We start from the raw sequence: 18,710 nt of genomic DNA, 5'->3' as shown, positions 1-18,710 counted from the left end.
ATTGTTATATATGTATTTTTTAATAAAAGTTGTGAATTTTTTTTGTATTAATTATTTTATATAAAATTTACACACCTGAAATCAATAATTAAAATTTTTATTAATATGTTTATATTAATATTTATTTATGAAATGATTTTTATAATTAATTATAATATTTTTTATTTATTTTTATTTATTGTGATTCAACCCGCGGGCCGACCCGCCTAACCCGCAACCCACCTTGGGTTGGGTTGGGTTGAGGATTTTGAGCCCGCCAGGATAGTGGGTCGGCCCGCCATCGACCCGCCAAAAGGTGGGTTTTTGGTGGACCGCCCCGCCCCGCTATGGGTTGGCTCGTTTGACAGTTCTACTTGTAAGACAATTCTTCAAAATTATAGGGTTTTAGTTAATTAAGTTCAATGTTTTGAATAAATTTAATAAGATTTATGGGTTGTTTTGTTTAAAGAGAGAATGGATTCAAGAATAGTGTTTCGTCTTTTGCTTTTTGAAATAATTGAAATCTTACTAATCAAGAACCACATTGAGTTAAGAGAGATTGCATGTGTTGAGTCTGTTGATAACAGTGGCATACCCAAGATTTTCAACCAGGAGGGGCGAATTCAATAAATTAAAAAAATTATTACAACACAAATATAATAAAAAGTCATATATTAATTTCATATATTTTTACAATAACACACTCCAAAATTTAATATTTCGAAAATATTGAATAATAGTTTCAATATTAACTGTATCAAACACATCACGCTCAATATATGGTATCAAACAATCATCTAACACATTATCTCCCAACCGATTACGAGGTGATATTTTGATTATTTTTATTGTTGAAAACACTCTCTACGGTAGCAGTTGCAGCAAGTAATAATACTGTTAACTTTAAAAGTAAATATATCAAATGATATAATCGATCTTTATTTGATTGAAACATCATTTTAGCATGCTCGTTATTCCCCGCAGCCTTAGAGAATTGATTGTTACTTCGCATGTCTAAAATAAAGTCATGAAGTTGATACTCAAGATGCATTAAATCCATCAAAAAAAAATCAGGTGGATAAAAATGAGTAAACTAAATCAAATTTCTCATGTCACATTCAAGCATAAAAGACATTTCGTTTTCCAAAAAACAAATACGAGCCAATACAAAGCATACTGTCAAATCTATTATAGTCTAAAATAAATTTATTATTATTTTATTTTTCAAAGATCATCCTAATCAATATAAAATTAAATCAACATTCTAAAATATATTATATATAGGGTGTATTTACTTGGCTTGATAACCATATGATGAGATTGTTAATCCAATCTCATCCATTGTTTACTTTAAAAAAAATCAATTCTCTTCAAATCTCAAAGCCCGTCATTCAACCTTATTTCATGGGATAAATAATCCTTAATTATATATGGTATAACATATCATGAACAATAATTGTGAAAAAAACCCTACAAAAATCCTAATCTATCCTTCTTTAATTCATTTGTTTCCTTCCCAATTTTTCTCTCTCTTTTATAACTCAATTTATCAATTTTAACTATTTTAAAACAATACATATTTTTATATCCAATAATTTTGATACGTGAAAATGACTCGATTGTGAATTAATAATAATTTACAATATTAAAAAAATAATCAAATCCAAATTATATATGAATACAAAATTAAACATAAGATTATTTAACATAGGTGGAGGGTATAATTGTAATTCGTCCATCAATCATTGTTTCAATCCCAAAATTAATAACTCAAAGTAAACATGTTATTTTTTATCAACCAGTATTCCACATCATTCAAAATCATTTTAATACTTCTAGTATGATTTATCACATGTAATCTCATCTCACCAAGTAAACGCAACCATATAGTACTAAGTTTTTTTTAAAAAAAATTTCAAAGAAGCGGTCGCACAAATAAATTTATATTTAAAAGATATATTATGTATATAATACTAAAAAAATTTATAATTTGAGAGGGGACGGTCGCACCATTTCAGGACCATGTAGTTCTACCACTGAAACTTGATAATATATATTTTACTCGAAAAACTATATTGGATGATATTTTCTCATATGACGATATAATTGACGAGTGACGACTTTGTTTAGAAAAATGCTAGAGTAGTGCATTTACGTAATATTGATTGTTTAATAAGTTATTTTGAGAAATTATGTAAAACATTATTCTTGATATCTAGTTTTCAATTGCATTTTTGGTTTATTTTGACTACGATATTTAATTAATGTTTCTCAATATATATTTGATTTTTTGAGTTAATGCAAGATAACGTATATTTTAGTTTTGTTCAGGGATTCGCTTCTTTCAGGACTGCCTCTGAAAACGAGTCTTCTTTAAAAGAACGCGAGCGAAAAAATACTATAATATTTTTTTGAAGTCATTATAATTGTGTAAATATATTTCGTTCTTGCCTCAATAGATGGCTAATATAGCATAAAACCATGACAATGAACTAGGGTCGTGGTTGGGATGATAAAGATGAAAAGTGTATTCAACTACCAAAATTAATTACCACATTTGTTGCCTAAACCCTGGTGAACCTGAAGCCTGGGCCCCCTCCCTTTCAAAGTACGAGTACAATTATTTCATTTTTTAAAAATTAATATCTGTTTGTAAATCGAGGATAAATAAATGGGAAATTTTTTTTAAGCAATTTTTTTTTTTTTTTTTTTTGGGTTTGATCCAATAATTTTTAATGTTTGGTACATTAACTTTTAGTTTTTCGCTATTTTGGTTCAACTACTAACGTAACACTAAAAAATACTGATATGACATTAGAAAATGATGACATGACATCGAAAAATACCGACATATCACGATGTCACGTCAACAATTGAACCAAATAATAAAAAATTAAAAGTCAATGTAATAAAACCAAAATTTGAAATATTAATGTATCAAAAAAATGGACAAGTTGATAGAAAAAAAATAATCATTTCGCTAAATAAATTAAGGCCCATTTATAAAATCCGTATCAAAATCAACGTACTTACGGTGATAACATCATTTTCTGTTGTATTCATAAATATTCTCAAGACAGAGAGCTGCCGTAGTTTTTCAGGCTCATTGGGAATTCTTGAAGAGCTCGGCTGACTTAAGAGTTTAAACATCCAAAATGTAAAATCCTAACATAAATTTTAAATCTTTTCACCCAAACAAGACCCTAAATATCCAGCAATATTTTAATTTTAAAAAAAACGACTTATATTTTAATTAAATTTCTATATAATTATAAAAGAAAATTTCACAATTAATTCGAATTAAATTAAGTGGATTATGGTGATGCAAGTTGCAATCGATTTATTTGGGAAAAGTGAAAAGAAAGTGTCGGTGTTGTTTGTTTGGTATCCCAAAGTCCAATTATCCCCATGCATTTCGGTATCCCCATTATTCCACTTTGAATATACGTACCAATATTATTATATTTTAATAATTGGTCAAATTCATCCATTCTCGACAATAATACTAATCACACAATGACCCTTTGAACATAATTATCCCAATTTTCACCATTCATGGAATTTTTCCGCGGTCAAATTAAAGTAGTTAATTACATAAAAATTCATACTTTCGTCATGATGATGGTTGTTATGACTTATGGGATACCGGGGTGATTTATATATCGGCGGCATTATTTGAGTTGGATGAATACAACATGTACACGAAAGGTTACACGTTGAATTATATATTGTACTTGAAATTACATAACTATCTTTAATATATTTTGGAAATATTTTTTTCAAATAAAGTAGAAAGATGATTTTGTAATTTCAAGTGCAATGTGTAACCCAACCTTTATCTATCATTTTCTATCTGAGTTTGGTAGTGTTTTGGAGAGATTCCACAAGCACTCCTCATCTTTTTAATTTTGTGAAGAAAAAATGATAAATGCTTCCTAAAAACTTTTCAAAATACTACCTTTATCGGCTAGAATCCGTGGCATCGTTTCGAGTTTTCGGTTAGATTTGGTCAAAGTAACGTAGCTTCTGATCAAAGATGATATCAAATTAATATGACGAAAAAAAATTCTCAATGCTCATATTTATTGCCTCGGTAGGCTATTACCACTTTTTTTAAATAGAGGTATACTTTATTGGGGGAAAAAGCCATGGTCACAGAAATATAAACAATTATTTAGATGGCTTGATTGGCTAATTTTGAGACCAAATAAATCTTAATCATAAAATTAAAGTATATTGGTTGATTAACATTTTTTTGCAATGTGCTTTGTTACCCACACCGATCAGATAAGATAAAGCAGCTTTTAACTTTTTTACCACATAAAGTGAAATGCAAGCAATGCAAAGAAAGTAGCCATGCTAGTCTCAATTAGTTGTTGCTTACAAATAAAGATAATGTTTCTTCAAAAAAAAAAATAAAAAAAATAAATATAATGTTGGGTTAATATTATTTTATATAGTACTATAATATAATTAAAATTAAACTCTCACACACAGAAATTTCAGCAATTTTCAATTACTTCATGGATTTTGCTTATTTTTGTGGATTGTTTTTTAGACGTACGGTCTTACTATATATGTTTGTTTATTTTTTAATAGTTATCTCTTTAGCATGAACGACTCCATTAAGATGCAACTGTCACTCTGAAATTTTGGTGATATGAAATAACTAAAATGTTTTGAAATTGAAATTATACAAAAAATGAATCTAATGATCTAGAAGCCAATTTTAGCGTTCTGTGTGTCAATTGAAAGAATAATTTGAGGCGCGATTCATTTGCATGAGGAGGAAAATGTACCTTTGTTTCTAAAAACAATTTAATTTTGTTTAAAAGTGTGCAATGTTCACAGGATAATGAGATTTTTCAGTGAATAATAGGTTGCTATCTGTTTTTTAAATTATTGTTTGTAGGAGAAATAATACTATAACATATTAAAAAAAGATATATTACTTAACTCTTAGCTTATGGAATGAAATTATTACCGGCTATCTCCATAAAATGTCAAGTCGTAAGAGTCAATTGTGAGTTAAATTCGAAATATAACAATATCAGTTAAACTTATTATATTTCAAATTTTGTTACGTGATGATTTTATATATATACACATATATTATCTCTGGTTCTCTGTCTCGGACAAAAATCCTAATCCACCCATGCTGATATAAAAAAAGACTAATTTTAACAACAAAACACACATGATGTCTATTTTCCTCAAGTTCCTTTTTTACCAGCATAGCAATAACAAGAAGAGAGCTGGTTCAAAAAATTCATTTGCATTGATGAGTAAATGCGGGAAGGAGGCAAACATGGCAAGAAAACATTAAATAAAGCCTTAAAATATACTTTTATCACCATTATTATTATTATTATAAATTTTATGGTTGGGTACCATCAAACTCTACTTTATCGAAGATTCCCATTTCCCCTCAGTTTGTGCTTCTCCGCTTTACATTTTCTAGAGTGGAGGCTGGAGCTGTTCAAGAAACAGAGGAAGGGGTTTTCCAGTACAAATATTTGAGCCATTTTTGTAACTTTTTCATCTTCACACTTTTCTTGCTCACTGTTTATCCAGGCTTCTTTTTCTTGCCTTCGTGCAAGAACACACACATTGCCATTGCCATTGCCAACTTTTTGTAAAGTTCCCTCCTTTCCCCCCATTTTCTTCTCTCTCTTGCTCTCTTTTAATGCTGGAAAAAGAAACTTTTTCTTGAGGTGGGGTCTTTTGATTTTACTGACCTGAGTTCACTTTTCCATGCTTTCTTGATTTTTGCTTCTTGAAAAGCTTCCACATTTCACAATTAGGTATCTTCTTTCTTCCATGTTCTTTTATGGGATTCTCTTATTTACTCTTAATTTGTTGGGATTATTACACTTATTAATAACACAAAACCACAAGAGTTACCGTTTCATTCTGCTGTCTTTCCTCCTTCCCCTGTCACTGTGGTCTTAACTTGTATTTATGGTTTACAAGAAAAGTTGTGTTGTATGGTTGAAACTTACGCATTAAATGTACTGCTCTTATTTCGTGTTCTTTGAGCCATTTATTTTTCTTGAATCTAACTTCCTTGGGTGCTCATAAACTTGCATTTTTGTTCACGATTCTGATGTATTTTCAATTTTTTTCTAAGAGTTCATTTATTTACAAGAGTGGTTGCAGATTCGGGGGAGCTTTGCATTTTGCATTTTCTGAATTGGGATCCTGACGAAGAATCTTGAAAACTGTTTCTCTTGTATGATTTTACAGATATAAAAGGTACAAAGAGACACATTGTTTTATAAGAAAATGGCAGGAGGAGGAGCTCCAGGACCAAAAGCAGATGAGCCAGCACCACATATACCCAAAGATCAGCTTCCCAATGTTTCTTATTGCATCACCAGCCCTCCTCCATGGCGTCAGTGTTTTTGATACTGTCTCTTCTTTTTCCAGTATATTCTACATTTTGAGCTTTCAGAGTTGGTATAAAGTGCTTCTTGATTCCTTGAACCATAGTTTTCACTTTTAGCTGGTGGGAGTACTTGGGTCTTTTTCTTTTTTTCACCGTTCATGTTGCCAAGTATTTGTTATTCTTCTCCTCATTGGATCTGAAAGGAAAATTTAAGTAATTTGGCTGAAATACTAAGAGCATGGATAGTATCCAATTTTTAGCTATGGTAAAGTTATTGAACTTAGGCCACTCTCTCACATCTAATGTTAGACCATGGCTTCAGGCTTCCGGGACCAATGAATTTGTGGTTTTGTGGGGGCGAGATGATAGAGCGTGTTTGTTAAAGAATATTAGGATAAAGCTACTTGTTTGCTTTTCAGTTTATATATACTTGTTGTATATTATTGTGCGGTCACTTAGTATTTGTTGTGTTCTAAATTTTGTGGCGCCTGTTCTGTTTGTCCTACTCTTTTAAGGTTATTCTACATTATCTTGCCCTTTTTGATTCTCTGAGTGAGATAGTAGTATATTCTACAATTAAAGTGTACTTCGATTTGCTTTCCGTGAACTGATGCTTGAATATATGCCATTCAATATTCTTTTGTAAGCAGCTTAGTTTTGAAGGTTGTGTGGGGTTTAATGTACCTTGCTGGCTACTCTGAAACTTCTTAAGGAGTTATTGTAGACTGTTCCGGTCCAGTTTATGGTTTCCTGTTCATTCAATTTATCATAGCAATTCTTATTTTGATCACATTGAGGAAACATGACCCCTAAATATTTCGACATATAATTTGATTTAAGAGCTACATTCGCTATTATCCTCCTGTGTGGTATAATGATGATACAAAGACTTCTTTCTCCGTGACCTTGAGAATTATTGTGACCAATTTACTCCGATCATTTAACATCGAAACGTTATATAATTATTATAATGACTTTTTAGTTATTGAGATGCATACATAAAAGTAAGGTGTGGGCTTTTTTGACAGAATGCTGTTATTGTTTTGCAGCGGAGGCCATCCTTCTAGGGTTCCAACATTATCTTGTTATGCTTGGCACAACAGTCATCATACCCACTGCCCTGGTTCCTCAAATGGGAGGAGGATATGTGAGGCCATAGAATACTTTTACACAGTTCCATATCTGAAATTCTAATATATTGTTTTTTGACATATCTTAATTCACTTGCCTTTCTTCAGGAGGAGAAAGCAAAAGTTATTCAGACTCTGCTTTTCGTTGCTGGTCTGAACACACTGTTGCAAACATGGTTTGGAACCAGATTACCTGCTGTGATTGGAGGGTCATACACCTTTGTTGCTCCCACAATTTCAATTATTCTATCTGGTAGATGGAGTGATCCTGACCCTTCATCGGTTAGTGATCTGATCCCATTTCTGTCTTCTGATCGAATATTACATAACTCCACTAGCATCAAGTGGTTTACATCAATGCTTTTTACTCCGTTTTCCGCCTGATACATGTTTTACTGTAAATGACCGTGCAGAAGTTCAAGAAAATAATGCGGGCGACCCAGGGTGCATATATTGTTGCATCGACCATTCAGATAGTTCTAGGTTTCAGTGGGCTTTGGCGCAATGTTGCAAGGTTTGTCTAAATTATGTACTCGATATGAATGTAGACTCATTGAATTTTGCAGTTTGGCCACAAAAATTATTTAAGATACAATTCAAATTATTGTGTCATCCATGTCATAGATTCAAATTTGCATGTCCGTCATCCTTAGCAAACAATTTTGACGATTAGCTCATGGCATTTTCTCTTTAATACTTTCTCTCTCCCAGTCTTCCTTTATTACCTATCCAACTTGTTTAACAATGGTGCAGATTTCTGAGTCCAATCTCAGTTGTTCCTTTGGTTTCTCTTGTTGGTTTTGGGCTCTATGAGTTTGGTTTTCCTGTGGTATGGCCAATTCTAACTTGAATATTGCCTTTGATTATGATAAACCAGTGTGTTTGACCTTTCCATGTGCTAACAGGTTGCCAAATGTATTGAAATTGGGTTGCCACAACTCATTCTATTGGTTCTTTTCTCTCAGGTAAAAATCAAACCTATACGTCTGACAAAAGTTCTTGTTAATAATCTATGAGAACAATTCTACATAAGGTTTTCCTCTACAAAGCTCATAATTTTAGATAGAAGTACCAGCAGATAGTTGATTTTGGCTATTTTTGCTTTGTTTGTCCATTACGACAAGTTTTTATACTCATGTAATTGTGGTTTCTGCAGTACTTGGTTCATCTCATACGTCCAGGAAAACATATATTTGACAGATTTGCTGTGTTGTTCTCTGTGGTAATCGTGTGGATTTATGCTCACCTACTTACCGTGGGTGGTGCATACAATGGGAGGCCACCAAAGACCCAAGTAAGTTGCAGAACTGATCGTGCTGGACTTATTGATGCCGCTCCTTGGTAAGCTCGGGCTTCTTCTTGTTGATTGTAATATTATTTTCACTGGTTTTACTCTATGCTCGTTTCATATAATCACACGGTTCTGAAGAAACTATCACTATAAAATCCATCTGTGAAGAATACTTGATTGTCACTTACATATAGCGAATAGGATACAAAATTCTATTCATGATCATCATCGCTGGTTTGCATGTGCAGGATTCGAGTTCCATATCCCTTTCAATGGGGAGCACCTTCATTTGATGCTGGTGAAGCCTTCGCTATGATGATGGCTGCATTTGTTGCTCTTGTGGAGGTCTACCTTTTTCACTTCTCTTCAAGATTCTCCTTTCTTTATTGTCTTCAGTGCATGGAGACTGATATTTTCATTCAGGCAGACGTGCCGAGAAATGGTTAACTTGCTTTTGCTTAAACATGTTGTCAATGGTTATATGCAGTCAACTGGTGGCTTTATTGCGGTGTCCAGATATGCCAGTGCAACCCCGTTGCCACCATCTATTCTCAGCCGTGGAGTAGGCTGGCAGGTAAACCATGCATCTTAACATCAATCTCACTTGTCAAAAAGGTCAGATTATCTCAACAAATTCCTTGAAAAGAGTTTGAAGAACCTGATTTCTCTTTCAACCTCCAAATGTATGTTAGGGCGTTGCAATCTTATTATCGGGAGTGTTTGGAACTGCCAATGGATCTTCAGTATCTATGTAAGATTGTCACTAAAATTGCTTCAAGGTTACTACTAAGAATTTTTTCAGGCCATAAGATATTGTCTTTCTGTGCTTCCCTTCAGTGAGAATGCTGGCCTGTTAGCACTGACACGTGTTGGCAGTCGAAGGGTGGTCCAGATATCTGCTGGATTCATGCTTTTCTTCTCTGTTCTCGGTAAAACTTTCCCGGCGTGCACAAGTCTTTCTGATGAAATCTCATTCTTTTGCTTGCAAAATGCGCCATAATGAGAAAAATGTGTCTGCAGGGAAATTTGGAGCTGTCTTTGCTTCAATTCCAACATCTATCGTGGGTGCCCTGTATTGTATCTTCTTTGCTTACGTTGGTATGTGTTTACAATCAGATAAAAGCACCTGAGCATAGTCAAATATTTCAACTTGCCTGATATGTCATTACATTTGTGAACGCACAGGCGCGGGTGGCTTGAGTTTCCTTCAATTCTGCCAGCTGAACAGTTTCCGGAACAAATTCATACTAGGATTTTCAATTTTTCTTGGCTTGTCCATCCCCCAGTACTTCAACGAGTACACCGCTATTAAAGGATTTGGTCCCGTCAACACTGGTGGCAGATGGGTAAGCACAGCCACAAGTACTTGGATCTCTGAGCAAAAGGTTACTGAGTTTTGCTCATACCAGCAATCTCACTTTCTTCCTTTGTTCTTGGCAGTTTAACGACATGGTCAGCGTCCCCTTCTCATCAGAAGCTTTCGTGGCCAGTATACTAGCATACTTTTTGGACGCCACTCTGCACAAGCCAGATAGCCAAGTAAGGAAAGACAGAGGCAAACATTGGTGGGACAAGTTCCGAACCTTTAAGACGGACACAAGAAGCGAGGAATTCTATTCCCTTCCCTTCAATCTCAACAAATATTTCCCATCTGTCTGATGGACTGTGCCCGGAAAGACGACAAGGTCTTTCTCAAAGCTTTAATCATGAGTTCCTCCCTAGATATGCATCGGGTGAGAATACACAATGGTTCTTTGATTCGTGCGATGTGTTTAAATGGTTCATTTGCAATAGAAATATAAATAGCACGATGTGGAACATTTGTTTGTTAGTTTTTATTTAATTTTGTTGGGAGTTGGTGGTAATTGCAACTTGTCTCTGTCAATGGATCTTGTAAACCATGTATCCAAATTCAAGATAATTAGTACCAGTTGGGATTGATGTTGGTTTAAATGGAATGGTACTTGCATGATGGTAAATTAATAGGGAGTAACATGTTTATTTGGTTACCGGTGGCACGGCGGTTCCAACTAAGGATGTAAAGATAAAAAAAACTAGTGTATATGTACTTGGTTAGAGTTCAATTTGAAGCTCGAAAATTTTAATATTGTGGGCAATGAGTTACAGTCCAAATCAAAGTTTGAAATGTAAAGTTCGGTGTCGGCGATGGAGTGATCGGGACGGGTTAGCAGCAACATAGTCGACAACATAGTCACCGGTGATGGTGGCTCAATTGTTTGGGGATTGAAGAATTTTTGGATTGGATGGTGATGACTCAATTGTTTGGAGAGTTAATTGAGCAGTAAAATTAAAGAATGGATATTCCGTTTTTGGGGGTGGGTTGGTAAAAAAATTAGCTAAAAATTCTGAAAAAACAGCGCAAAATTAAATATATATTTTTTAATATAAAAAAGTGACGTCACGTTTTGATGGTTTAAGACAATTTTTTATCTACTATGGATAACTTATTTCATGTTTTTTTTCATATATTATTTATTTATATATTAATTATTTATCTTACATCAATCAAATTATTTAATTTAAATTAAAATATTACCCTTTATAAATAATAATATAAAGATATTTTATTAATTGTTAAAAACACAAAATGATAATTTGTCATTTATCTAAAATTTAATCAATCAAATCAAACAAACTATAACATATCAATCAACCCGAATATTATATTAACTATTATTTTATTTATTACAATATATTATTTATCTCTATATTATATATCATTCCTAATTTATTTTTGTGCAGGTTTTTTGTGAGACGGTTTCATGGATATTTATCCGTGAGAAAGATTAACTCTGCTCATATTCAAAAAGTAATACTTTTAGAATAAAAAACAATTTTTTTTTTCGAGTAACCCAATTACCCACATAAGAGATCGGTCTCATAAATTGACCCGCGAGACCGTCTCACATGAATTTTTGTATTTATTTTTTAAAATTAAAATTGATGAGCAATCAAATGGTTGGTCTAATTGGCCTTTTTTTTTGAACAGTCATTTTTAAAGCGTTTTCCACTATAATGCAATAAGAAAATTAATAAATATATTTTTTCGAAAACAATTAAATAAAATCATCATGTCAAGTAACCGTGGTCGTCGGTGGGAAAAAAACCACTTAGAAGCATAATTATAGCACCAATTCATGGCTTTGACCGTGAATTTAAATTTTGTGAATTTCATGAGTGTGCGGTTTAATTTCGTAAAATAGATGCAAATCAATTGTTCTATTATTTACAAAAATTAAACCAAAATTATAGCCCTAATTTTTTAAATATCCATGCGTGTATTATTCATTTTCCTAAAATAAATGCAACATGGATTAATTTTTCATGTCTACATGGTATCTCTTTCAAAATACATCATGTGCTTACACTTAATAAAAACAAAAAAATCGCTTTTATGTTACAATACAATATTTATTTTGTTCTAATTCTTTAATTTCAGTTCAAGTTTAGTATATATGTAACAAATTTCATTTACTTCTAATAGTAAAAAAATTCATAAAAACAGTTTCAATTTATAAAATTTTCCATAACCAGTTGGAATAGAAAAATGAAAAAAAAGAGGTTAAATAAGAAATCAGCTGAATAAGAGTTATGGAAGAAGGAAATATTGTAAATTATATATAGGGGTGAAATATATTCAATTAATGTTGTAGTTATTAGAGTTCAATAGAGACAATTAATCATTCAATTGAATTGAATTTAAATCAAAACAATAATATTACTTCAAACTTCAAAGAATCGTCTTCTAATAATTTCTTGAAGAAGGTGGATGAGTTCAGTGCAATTTGATCTACATGCGTACTTCTTTTAGATATATATATTTATACATATATTTGGTAGATGACTTTTTCACATCTTGACAGGAACACTGAACACACCACCACCATGCTGCTACTCATTATGAATAAATTTTTTCTACCAATATTTTTATGAAGGTATAGATGTATCTCCATTATATATACTCTTTTCTTATGTACATTTTTTGGGAAAGATACATTCTTATTTATTTATGTATGTGTGCCGTATTTGGTTGTTATTGATAATTGTTTTTACTATTAAAATATCATTTCTTATTAATCCGTCTAATGGTTATTACTAATTAGTATTATTATTTAGACATTGCATTGTTTATTGTTTATAATTTATTTTATACGCACACAATCAAAAACGTTTTTACTGATTTCAATTTTCATCCACTTGCAACTTTTCGGTTACATATGTTGGCCTTAAATTCATTTAACTTTCGATTAATAAATAATCAATTTCATTTTAGTTGTTAATCAAATCAATGTAGTATATATTACTATATTAGCAAGTCATAGAGGCATAAACCCCAACTTTTTTTTTTTCTTTTATGTCCTAAGCTAGTATCTCACTTTTACATTTATATCTCTAGCTATTTTTCAATTCCTAACTTTTACATTAATATCTCTAACTATGAAATAAAAGAAAAAAGTTGTTATTTCACAATTTAAAAACCTTTCCCTTTTATTCACGTACAATTTGAAAAAGTTTCTTTTGGTAAAAAAATTCCATTTTACATTGTTTATGGATTTGAAAATATTCATTTTTAGCCAATAAAAAGCGAGTAATATTAGATTGATATAGTTATTAAGTTTATATAATTATTATTTAACATTTGTCCTTCTTCGTATCTATAAAAAAAACATCAAGATTTCAAATATATATTTTTAAATTCTAAACTTTTTAAATTACTATTGGAGGTTTTAATTTTTTTGTTTTTCTCTTTTCAAAATTGATTTATTTACTAAAATATTTCCTTCAATTGATTTACAAATCCCACCCAAAAACGTGAATTGATCATATACATGTATTGGAAATTGTATGTGAATAACTTGTATTGCAAAAGAGTTATGTGCCAAAAGGATGCATGAAGCTTAGCAATTCAACGTAAATGTGCTAAAGCTAGAGAAAAACAATAGAATCTGTAAATCTAAGATACCCCAATCTGTTCACAAAGGCTTAAAATTCAGTTGAACCAACTAAGTACGATGATCTTCAGATTCCTCCAAGATTATTAAATCCTTGGCTTCACCAAACGACCTTTGAAGTTGAAGACAATACTCGAGATTCCGAAGCACCGATCCCATTGATGGCCGATCAAGGCCATGATCGGATAAGCATTTAGCCGCTGTTTCGGCCAAGTGTTTGGAGCATTGTGGATTGATCTCCCCTCTGATATGTTGATCCACAATTTGCTCTAGAGTGCCTCTCTTGTGATTTAAAAGTGCCCAATCTGCTAAACTAACTTGTTCTTTGGGAAGACTCGGGTTAAGGGCCGGTCTTCCGCACAACACTTCGAAAAGTACGACCCCAAAAGAGTACACATCCGATTTATCTGTCAGCTGCTGTCTCCGGAAGTACTCCGGATCCAAGTACCCAAAGCTTCCTTTCACCACCGTGGTTATGTGGAGGCTAGGCCCGGTTTTCGACAGCCCGAAGTCTGAAACTTTTGCCACCCATTTCTCATCTAAAAGGATGTTTGTACTCTTTACGTCGCGATGGATGATCGTGTACCTTGCGCCCGTGTGGAGGTAGTGAATCCCTCTAGCAGCACCAATGCATATGTCTAATCTTTGTCTCCAACTTAAAGGGGGATTTTCGCTACTGTAAAGATGTTCCCGTAGCGTCCCATTGCCCATATAGTCGTAAACTAGTATCATCTCGTCGTTTTCTTCGCAAGCGCCGATCAACGAGACCAAATGCCGGTGCCTCAGTTTAGAGAGCAACTCGATTTCATTCAAGAATTCGTGGACACCTTGTTCAGAGGAGGGGTTGGCTCTTTTGATGGCAACTTTCTTCGTGTTTTCGTCGATAAATCCCCTGTAAACCTTCCCAAATCCTCCAAAACCAATCACACTAGACTCGCTGAAGTTATCGGTTGCAAGTCGCAGCTCTGCTAAGGTGAAGTGCCTGCAGTGGAAGCCCCCAAGATTCGAGATTCTGCTGCTTCGACTGCTGCTCTTACTTGTCCCTGAACTTCCGTTGATTGGAAACCAGCCACCGATTCTAAATAAGGCGTCGTCTGTCCTACTTTTTGTCTGCTTCACGAAAACAGCAAGACCGACGACAAGGCCAAATACAACCAGTGAACCTAGAACATAACCTATGATTGAGCCATGACTGCTCAACTTGGATGTAGTTCCCTGTTGTAACTCTGCCTTGGCTTTAACCAGTTGTGGCACCGGATTCGGGGCCGCTAGATTTCCCTCCCTGTCGTTGAACTTAAAGATCTCGAGTCCGTTGAGGATAGAATCATAGTATTCAGGTTTCACTCGTACATTAGGATGCAAAGATACCAACATTTGATCATCGCCAGTCCTTCCATTAACATATACAGCAAAATCTTTGCACACCGGCACTCCTCTACCTTTAGCCCAAGCAATTACGTCCACGTCTTCCTCCGCCATTCGATGGTTAATAAAAACACTAAACACCCTTTGATTCACCTTGTCAAACTGAAACTCACAGAAATGTAGCCGCACAAGGTACGTAAAATTAACATCTACACGAAAATCCCATGTGAGGTTATAGTTTTGGTTGATACTTGCATTAGGCCCCATGCTTCGTGCTGTTCTGTAGACGTTATATGGTGCAATGTACCTAAATTCATCATAAGGATACTTGATACTTACATTGTTATCAGCCTCAGATGTCACCCCAAAGGCAGCACCAGATATATAAGGAGAATCGTCATACCAAGTTCGGCTTAAGCCCGAGTCCTTGGTTGCTGGAATGTACTGCCCGCCGACGTTTAACCGAAACATAGTCTGAAACGTGAGGTGTGCTGTCTCCATATTCTTGTCTGAAAATCCAATCATTGAAACAGGGTGGAAGATTTCCGGAATTGAAATGACCTCAATGCCATTGACAAATGCAAAAGAGCCATTATATGCAGGGGAGGGTGTGAAAGTGAGTTCAAGAGCACCAGAATCAAGCCTTGTTAAAGCAAATTCTCTCACTATATAAGCCTGTGTGAGGGCTTGAGCTGTTATGGAAGCACTAAAATTGTGGAGCAGAGTGAAGCCACCTGCAGTAACCGAGAAAAACGAATTCGCGGGATCAAGATTCTTGTACCAAGACGGATAAAAGTGAAGCCGGATCCAGTGGCGAAACAAGGGAGAAACGTGGAACCTATAAGTGGCTTTCGAATGAAAAATCCTTGCTGTCATGTATGGAACCGTGGATGGCAATGAAGGGTCTTGGGATCGAGCCACTTCCGACGAAGATTTGTCCGGAGAAGTCAGAAATTTGATGTCTTGGATCCATTTTCTGCCGCGGACGTCTGTGGCATCAGTTATGGCTCCGCAAGCCAAGACATATGAATCGGAATATGCAGATGAAGTATTGCTAGCTTTGTGTTGTGAATCAACTTGGCATAAGGTGAAAGAAAGTATTATGACCATCAACAAAAATTCTTGGATTCTACGGCTCATTGCTGAATGGAAAGTGATAAAAGTTATCATCAAGAAAACATACAAAACACTAACAAAAAAAAAAAAAAAAAAAAAATGGGGGAAGAAAGCCAATAAAATGGTATTATTTACTCTTATTTTGTTGGAATTATTACACTTATTAATAACACGCAGTTACACAAAGTTACCGTTTCATTCGGGAACGGATCCCCTGGGGATACCACAGCAGGGGATGCATTGGTTTTCTTCTTACTAAAATTAAAGCAATTCAAACAATTTTAAGTATATATTTACTCAATTACACGAATTAAAATTTTTTGAGATCGATTAATTTATTTTGTTTGTATTATTTAATATTTATGGAATCAGATTTTAAATTTTATGCACAACATCTAAAACGTATATATATATATATATATATATATATATATATATATATATATATATATATATATATATATATATATATATATATATATATATATATATATATATATATATAAGTTTTTGGTTTATTAGTTGTCTATTTTTTCCCATTAATTTTTTAAATGTTGGTTTTGTTGCGTTGACTTTTAATTTTTATTATTTTGATCTAATTGCTGATGTGATATCGAAAAATGATAATGTGAAATCGAAAAATGATGACGTAGCTTTGATAAATGCTGACTTATCAAATTATCACATATCAATTAGACCAAAATAACCAAAAATTAAAAGTTAGTATAATAAAACAAACTTTAAAAATTTAATCGATTAAAACCAAAAAAATAAAAAATTAATAGACAAAAAATAAGTTTCCCTATATACAATCGTAAAATTACATGTCAGACGAGAATCAGCACGTCAACAATTATTATTTAACCATTTTGATGAATCAAATGTGAACGACAAATGAATCGGGATAACATTGTCAATTCGGGTGGGTTCGAGTAGTATTGAAAAAAATATTATTTTAAAATTTTTCAATCCGACCCGACCTGAATCAACTAGAAAATGACTAATTCGAATCTGAATCCAGCTAACCCGACTAACTTGATCAACCGAACCAACCAGATTTTTTTTATTTTTAAAAAATTTTCTAAAAAAATTAAATAAAAATTCAAAACACACAATAACACTAGTAATATTTAATTTAAACACATAATAACTAAATCTAAATTTATATATATTTAATTTTAATTTGAAAGTTTAGTTGTAGAAAATTTAAATTATATTTATAACAAAATATAAAAAATAATTTTAGAACATAAAAATTGTATAAAATAAACATTAAATGACAAAAACATATTATATTTATATATAATAATTTTTTTTCCTTCAAACATACAACATATAAAATGTAACAAATATTTTTTACTTTATATAAAAAAAAAATAATATAATGTTTCGGGTCACCTCGGGTCAACTGGATTGACCCGAACACAATCCGAACCAGGTTAATTTTTTTGAGTTAGCTGTCAAGTTAACCCGAATTTGACCCGAACCAAAAAAAACCCACAACCCTAACCTGATAATTTTCAAGTCGACTCGTGTCGGATTGACGAATTGAGTTCAAATTTGACACTCTTAAATTGGGATCCTAATTTTTACTTCATTTATTTATTAAATAAAATCAAAATATTATTATATATTATATATATATATATATATATATAATATAATTTTTTTTAAAAATAATATAAACATTTTTATTAATCGTAAGATATTATTGCTTCTTCCATGAAAACGTTAAATATACACTAAAATTGATTAAATTACTTAATTTTGATAAGATATAAACCACATCATTCCTTAATTTTGCTTTAAATTTAGTAAGAAGGAAACCACATCATCCCCTGCTGTGGTATCCCGAAACTTCTGCTGGCTTTCCTCCTCCTTGTATTTATGGTTACACTAATTGAAACCGTCGCAATTTCTTAATTTGGCGTTTTGCATGTGTATAAGCACACGTTGTTACCTTATTAATTAACTTAAATTAAACAATTATGTTAATTTATTTCCGGAAATCCTTATAAATACTCTATATTTAAATGTTTATTTTTATATTATCATAATATTGAATTAAAAAATAATGTTAGTGCATTTGTTTGTTTGTTTGTTTTTTTTTTAAAATTTGAAGAGTAATTATTTTGCCTTTTTTAATTTGTCTATATATTTTATTTTCTTTACGTTGTTTTATATTTAAATTCCATCATTATCGTTAATATAAATAATTTTCAGAGTTTTAAATAAAAATCGAATGTGATAATTGTATGAGCAATTTATGCAATTTAAAAATTAAGAAATTGATTAATACAATATCGAGTTGAAATAAAATAGTACGCTTTGAAAAAAGGATAAATTATTAAATGCTGAATCATAACACGCTTTTCGTTGTTTATATCCAAAAATGTGAAATTAAACAAATTTGTTTTCCGTTTATTTTATGATCGACAACGAATTATTTGGGATAACTGAGTATATTC

At 32.4% G+C, this 18,710-nt stretch overlaps 2 protein-coding genes across 6 annotated transcripts; one reads left to right on the top strand and one right to left on the bottom strand.

Moving 5' to 3' along the window:
• The first annotated feature begins 5,382 nt into the window (after window positions 1-5,382).
• LOC140867357 (nucleobase-ascorbate transporter 6) lies at window positions 5,383-10,749 on the top strand. 5 transcript variants are annotated; one of them, XM_073272430.1, is made up of 16 exons: window positions 5,383-5,614; window positions 5,764-5,783; window positions 6,226-6,373; window positions 7,417-7,514; window positions 7,606-7,779; window positions 7,911-8,011; window positions 8,251-8,326; window positions 8,403-8,462; window positions 8,654-8,838; window positions 9,037-9,133; window positions 9,276-9,362; window positions 9,481-9,539; window positions 9,626-9,717; window positions 9,809-9,886; window positions 9,974-10,134; window positions 10,229-10,749. In XM_073272430.1, exons 3-16 carry the CDS (start codon window positions 6,265-6,267, stop codon window positions 10,445-10,447), a joined length of 1,596 nt encoding a protein of 531 aa, XP_073128531.1. In that variant the 5' UTR covers window positions 5,383-5,614; window positions 5,764-5,783; window positions 6,226-6,264; the 3' UTR covers window positions 10,448-10,749. The 5 variants fall into 5 exon arrangements, with proteins under 5 accessions (XP_073128531.1, XP_073128532.1, XP_073128530.1 ...); XM_073272431.1 differs by lacking the exon at window positions 5,764-5,783; XM_073272429.1 differs by lacking the exon at window positions 5,764-5,783 and having other exon boundaries at window positions 5,383-5,693.
• A 3,063-nt stretch (window positions 10,750-13,812) lies between these two features.
• LOC140862229 (receptor-like protein kinase ANXUR2) lies at window positions 13,813-16,266 on the bottom strand. Its single transcript, XM_073265236.1, has one exon. The coding sequence runs from the start codon at window positions 16,264-16,266 to the stop codon at window positions 13,813-13,815; it is 2,454 nt and encodes an 817-aa protein (XP_073121337.1).
• Window positions 16,267-18,710: the final 2,444 nt, after the last annotated feature.

The sequence above is a fragment of the Henckelia pumila genome, chromosome 4, assembly GCF_033568475.1.
Source record: "Henckelia pumila isolate YLH828 chromosome 4, ASM3356847v2, whole genome shotgun sequence".
Lineage (NCBI taxonomy): Eukaryota > Viridiplantae > Streptophyta > Magnoliopsida > Lamiales > Gesneriaceae > Henckelia > Henckelia pumila.
Note: the sequence above shows the minus strand (reverse complement) of the source record. Positions and strands in the feature narration are given on the sequence as shown.

Bases quoted from the DNA above. Each gene is read 5' to 3' on its own strand.
- LOC140867357 (XM_073272431.1), top strand. From the start codon at position 6,265: ATGGCAGGAGGAGGAGCTCCAGGACCAAAAGCAGATGAGCCAGCACCA. The intron at 6,374-7,416 runs GTCAGTGTTTTT...ATTGTTTTGCAG, and splicing joins CACCAGCCCTCCTCCATGGC to CGGAGGCCATCCTTCTAGGG. The intron at 7,780-7,910 runs GTTAGTGATCTG...ATGACCGTGCAG, and splicing joins GTGATCCTGACCCTTCATCG to AAGTTCAAGAAAATAATGCG.
- LOC140862229 (XM_073265236.1), bottom strand. From the start codon at position 16,266: ATGAGCCGTAGAATCCAAGAATTTTTGTTGATGGTCATAATACTTTCT.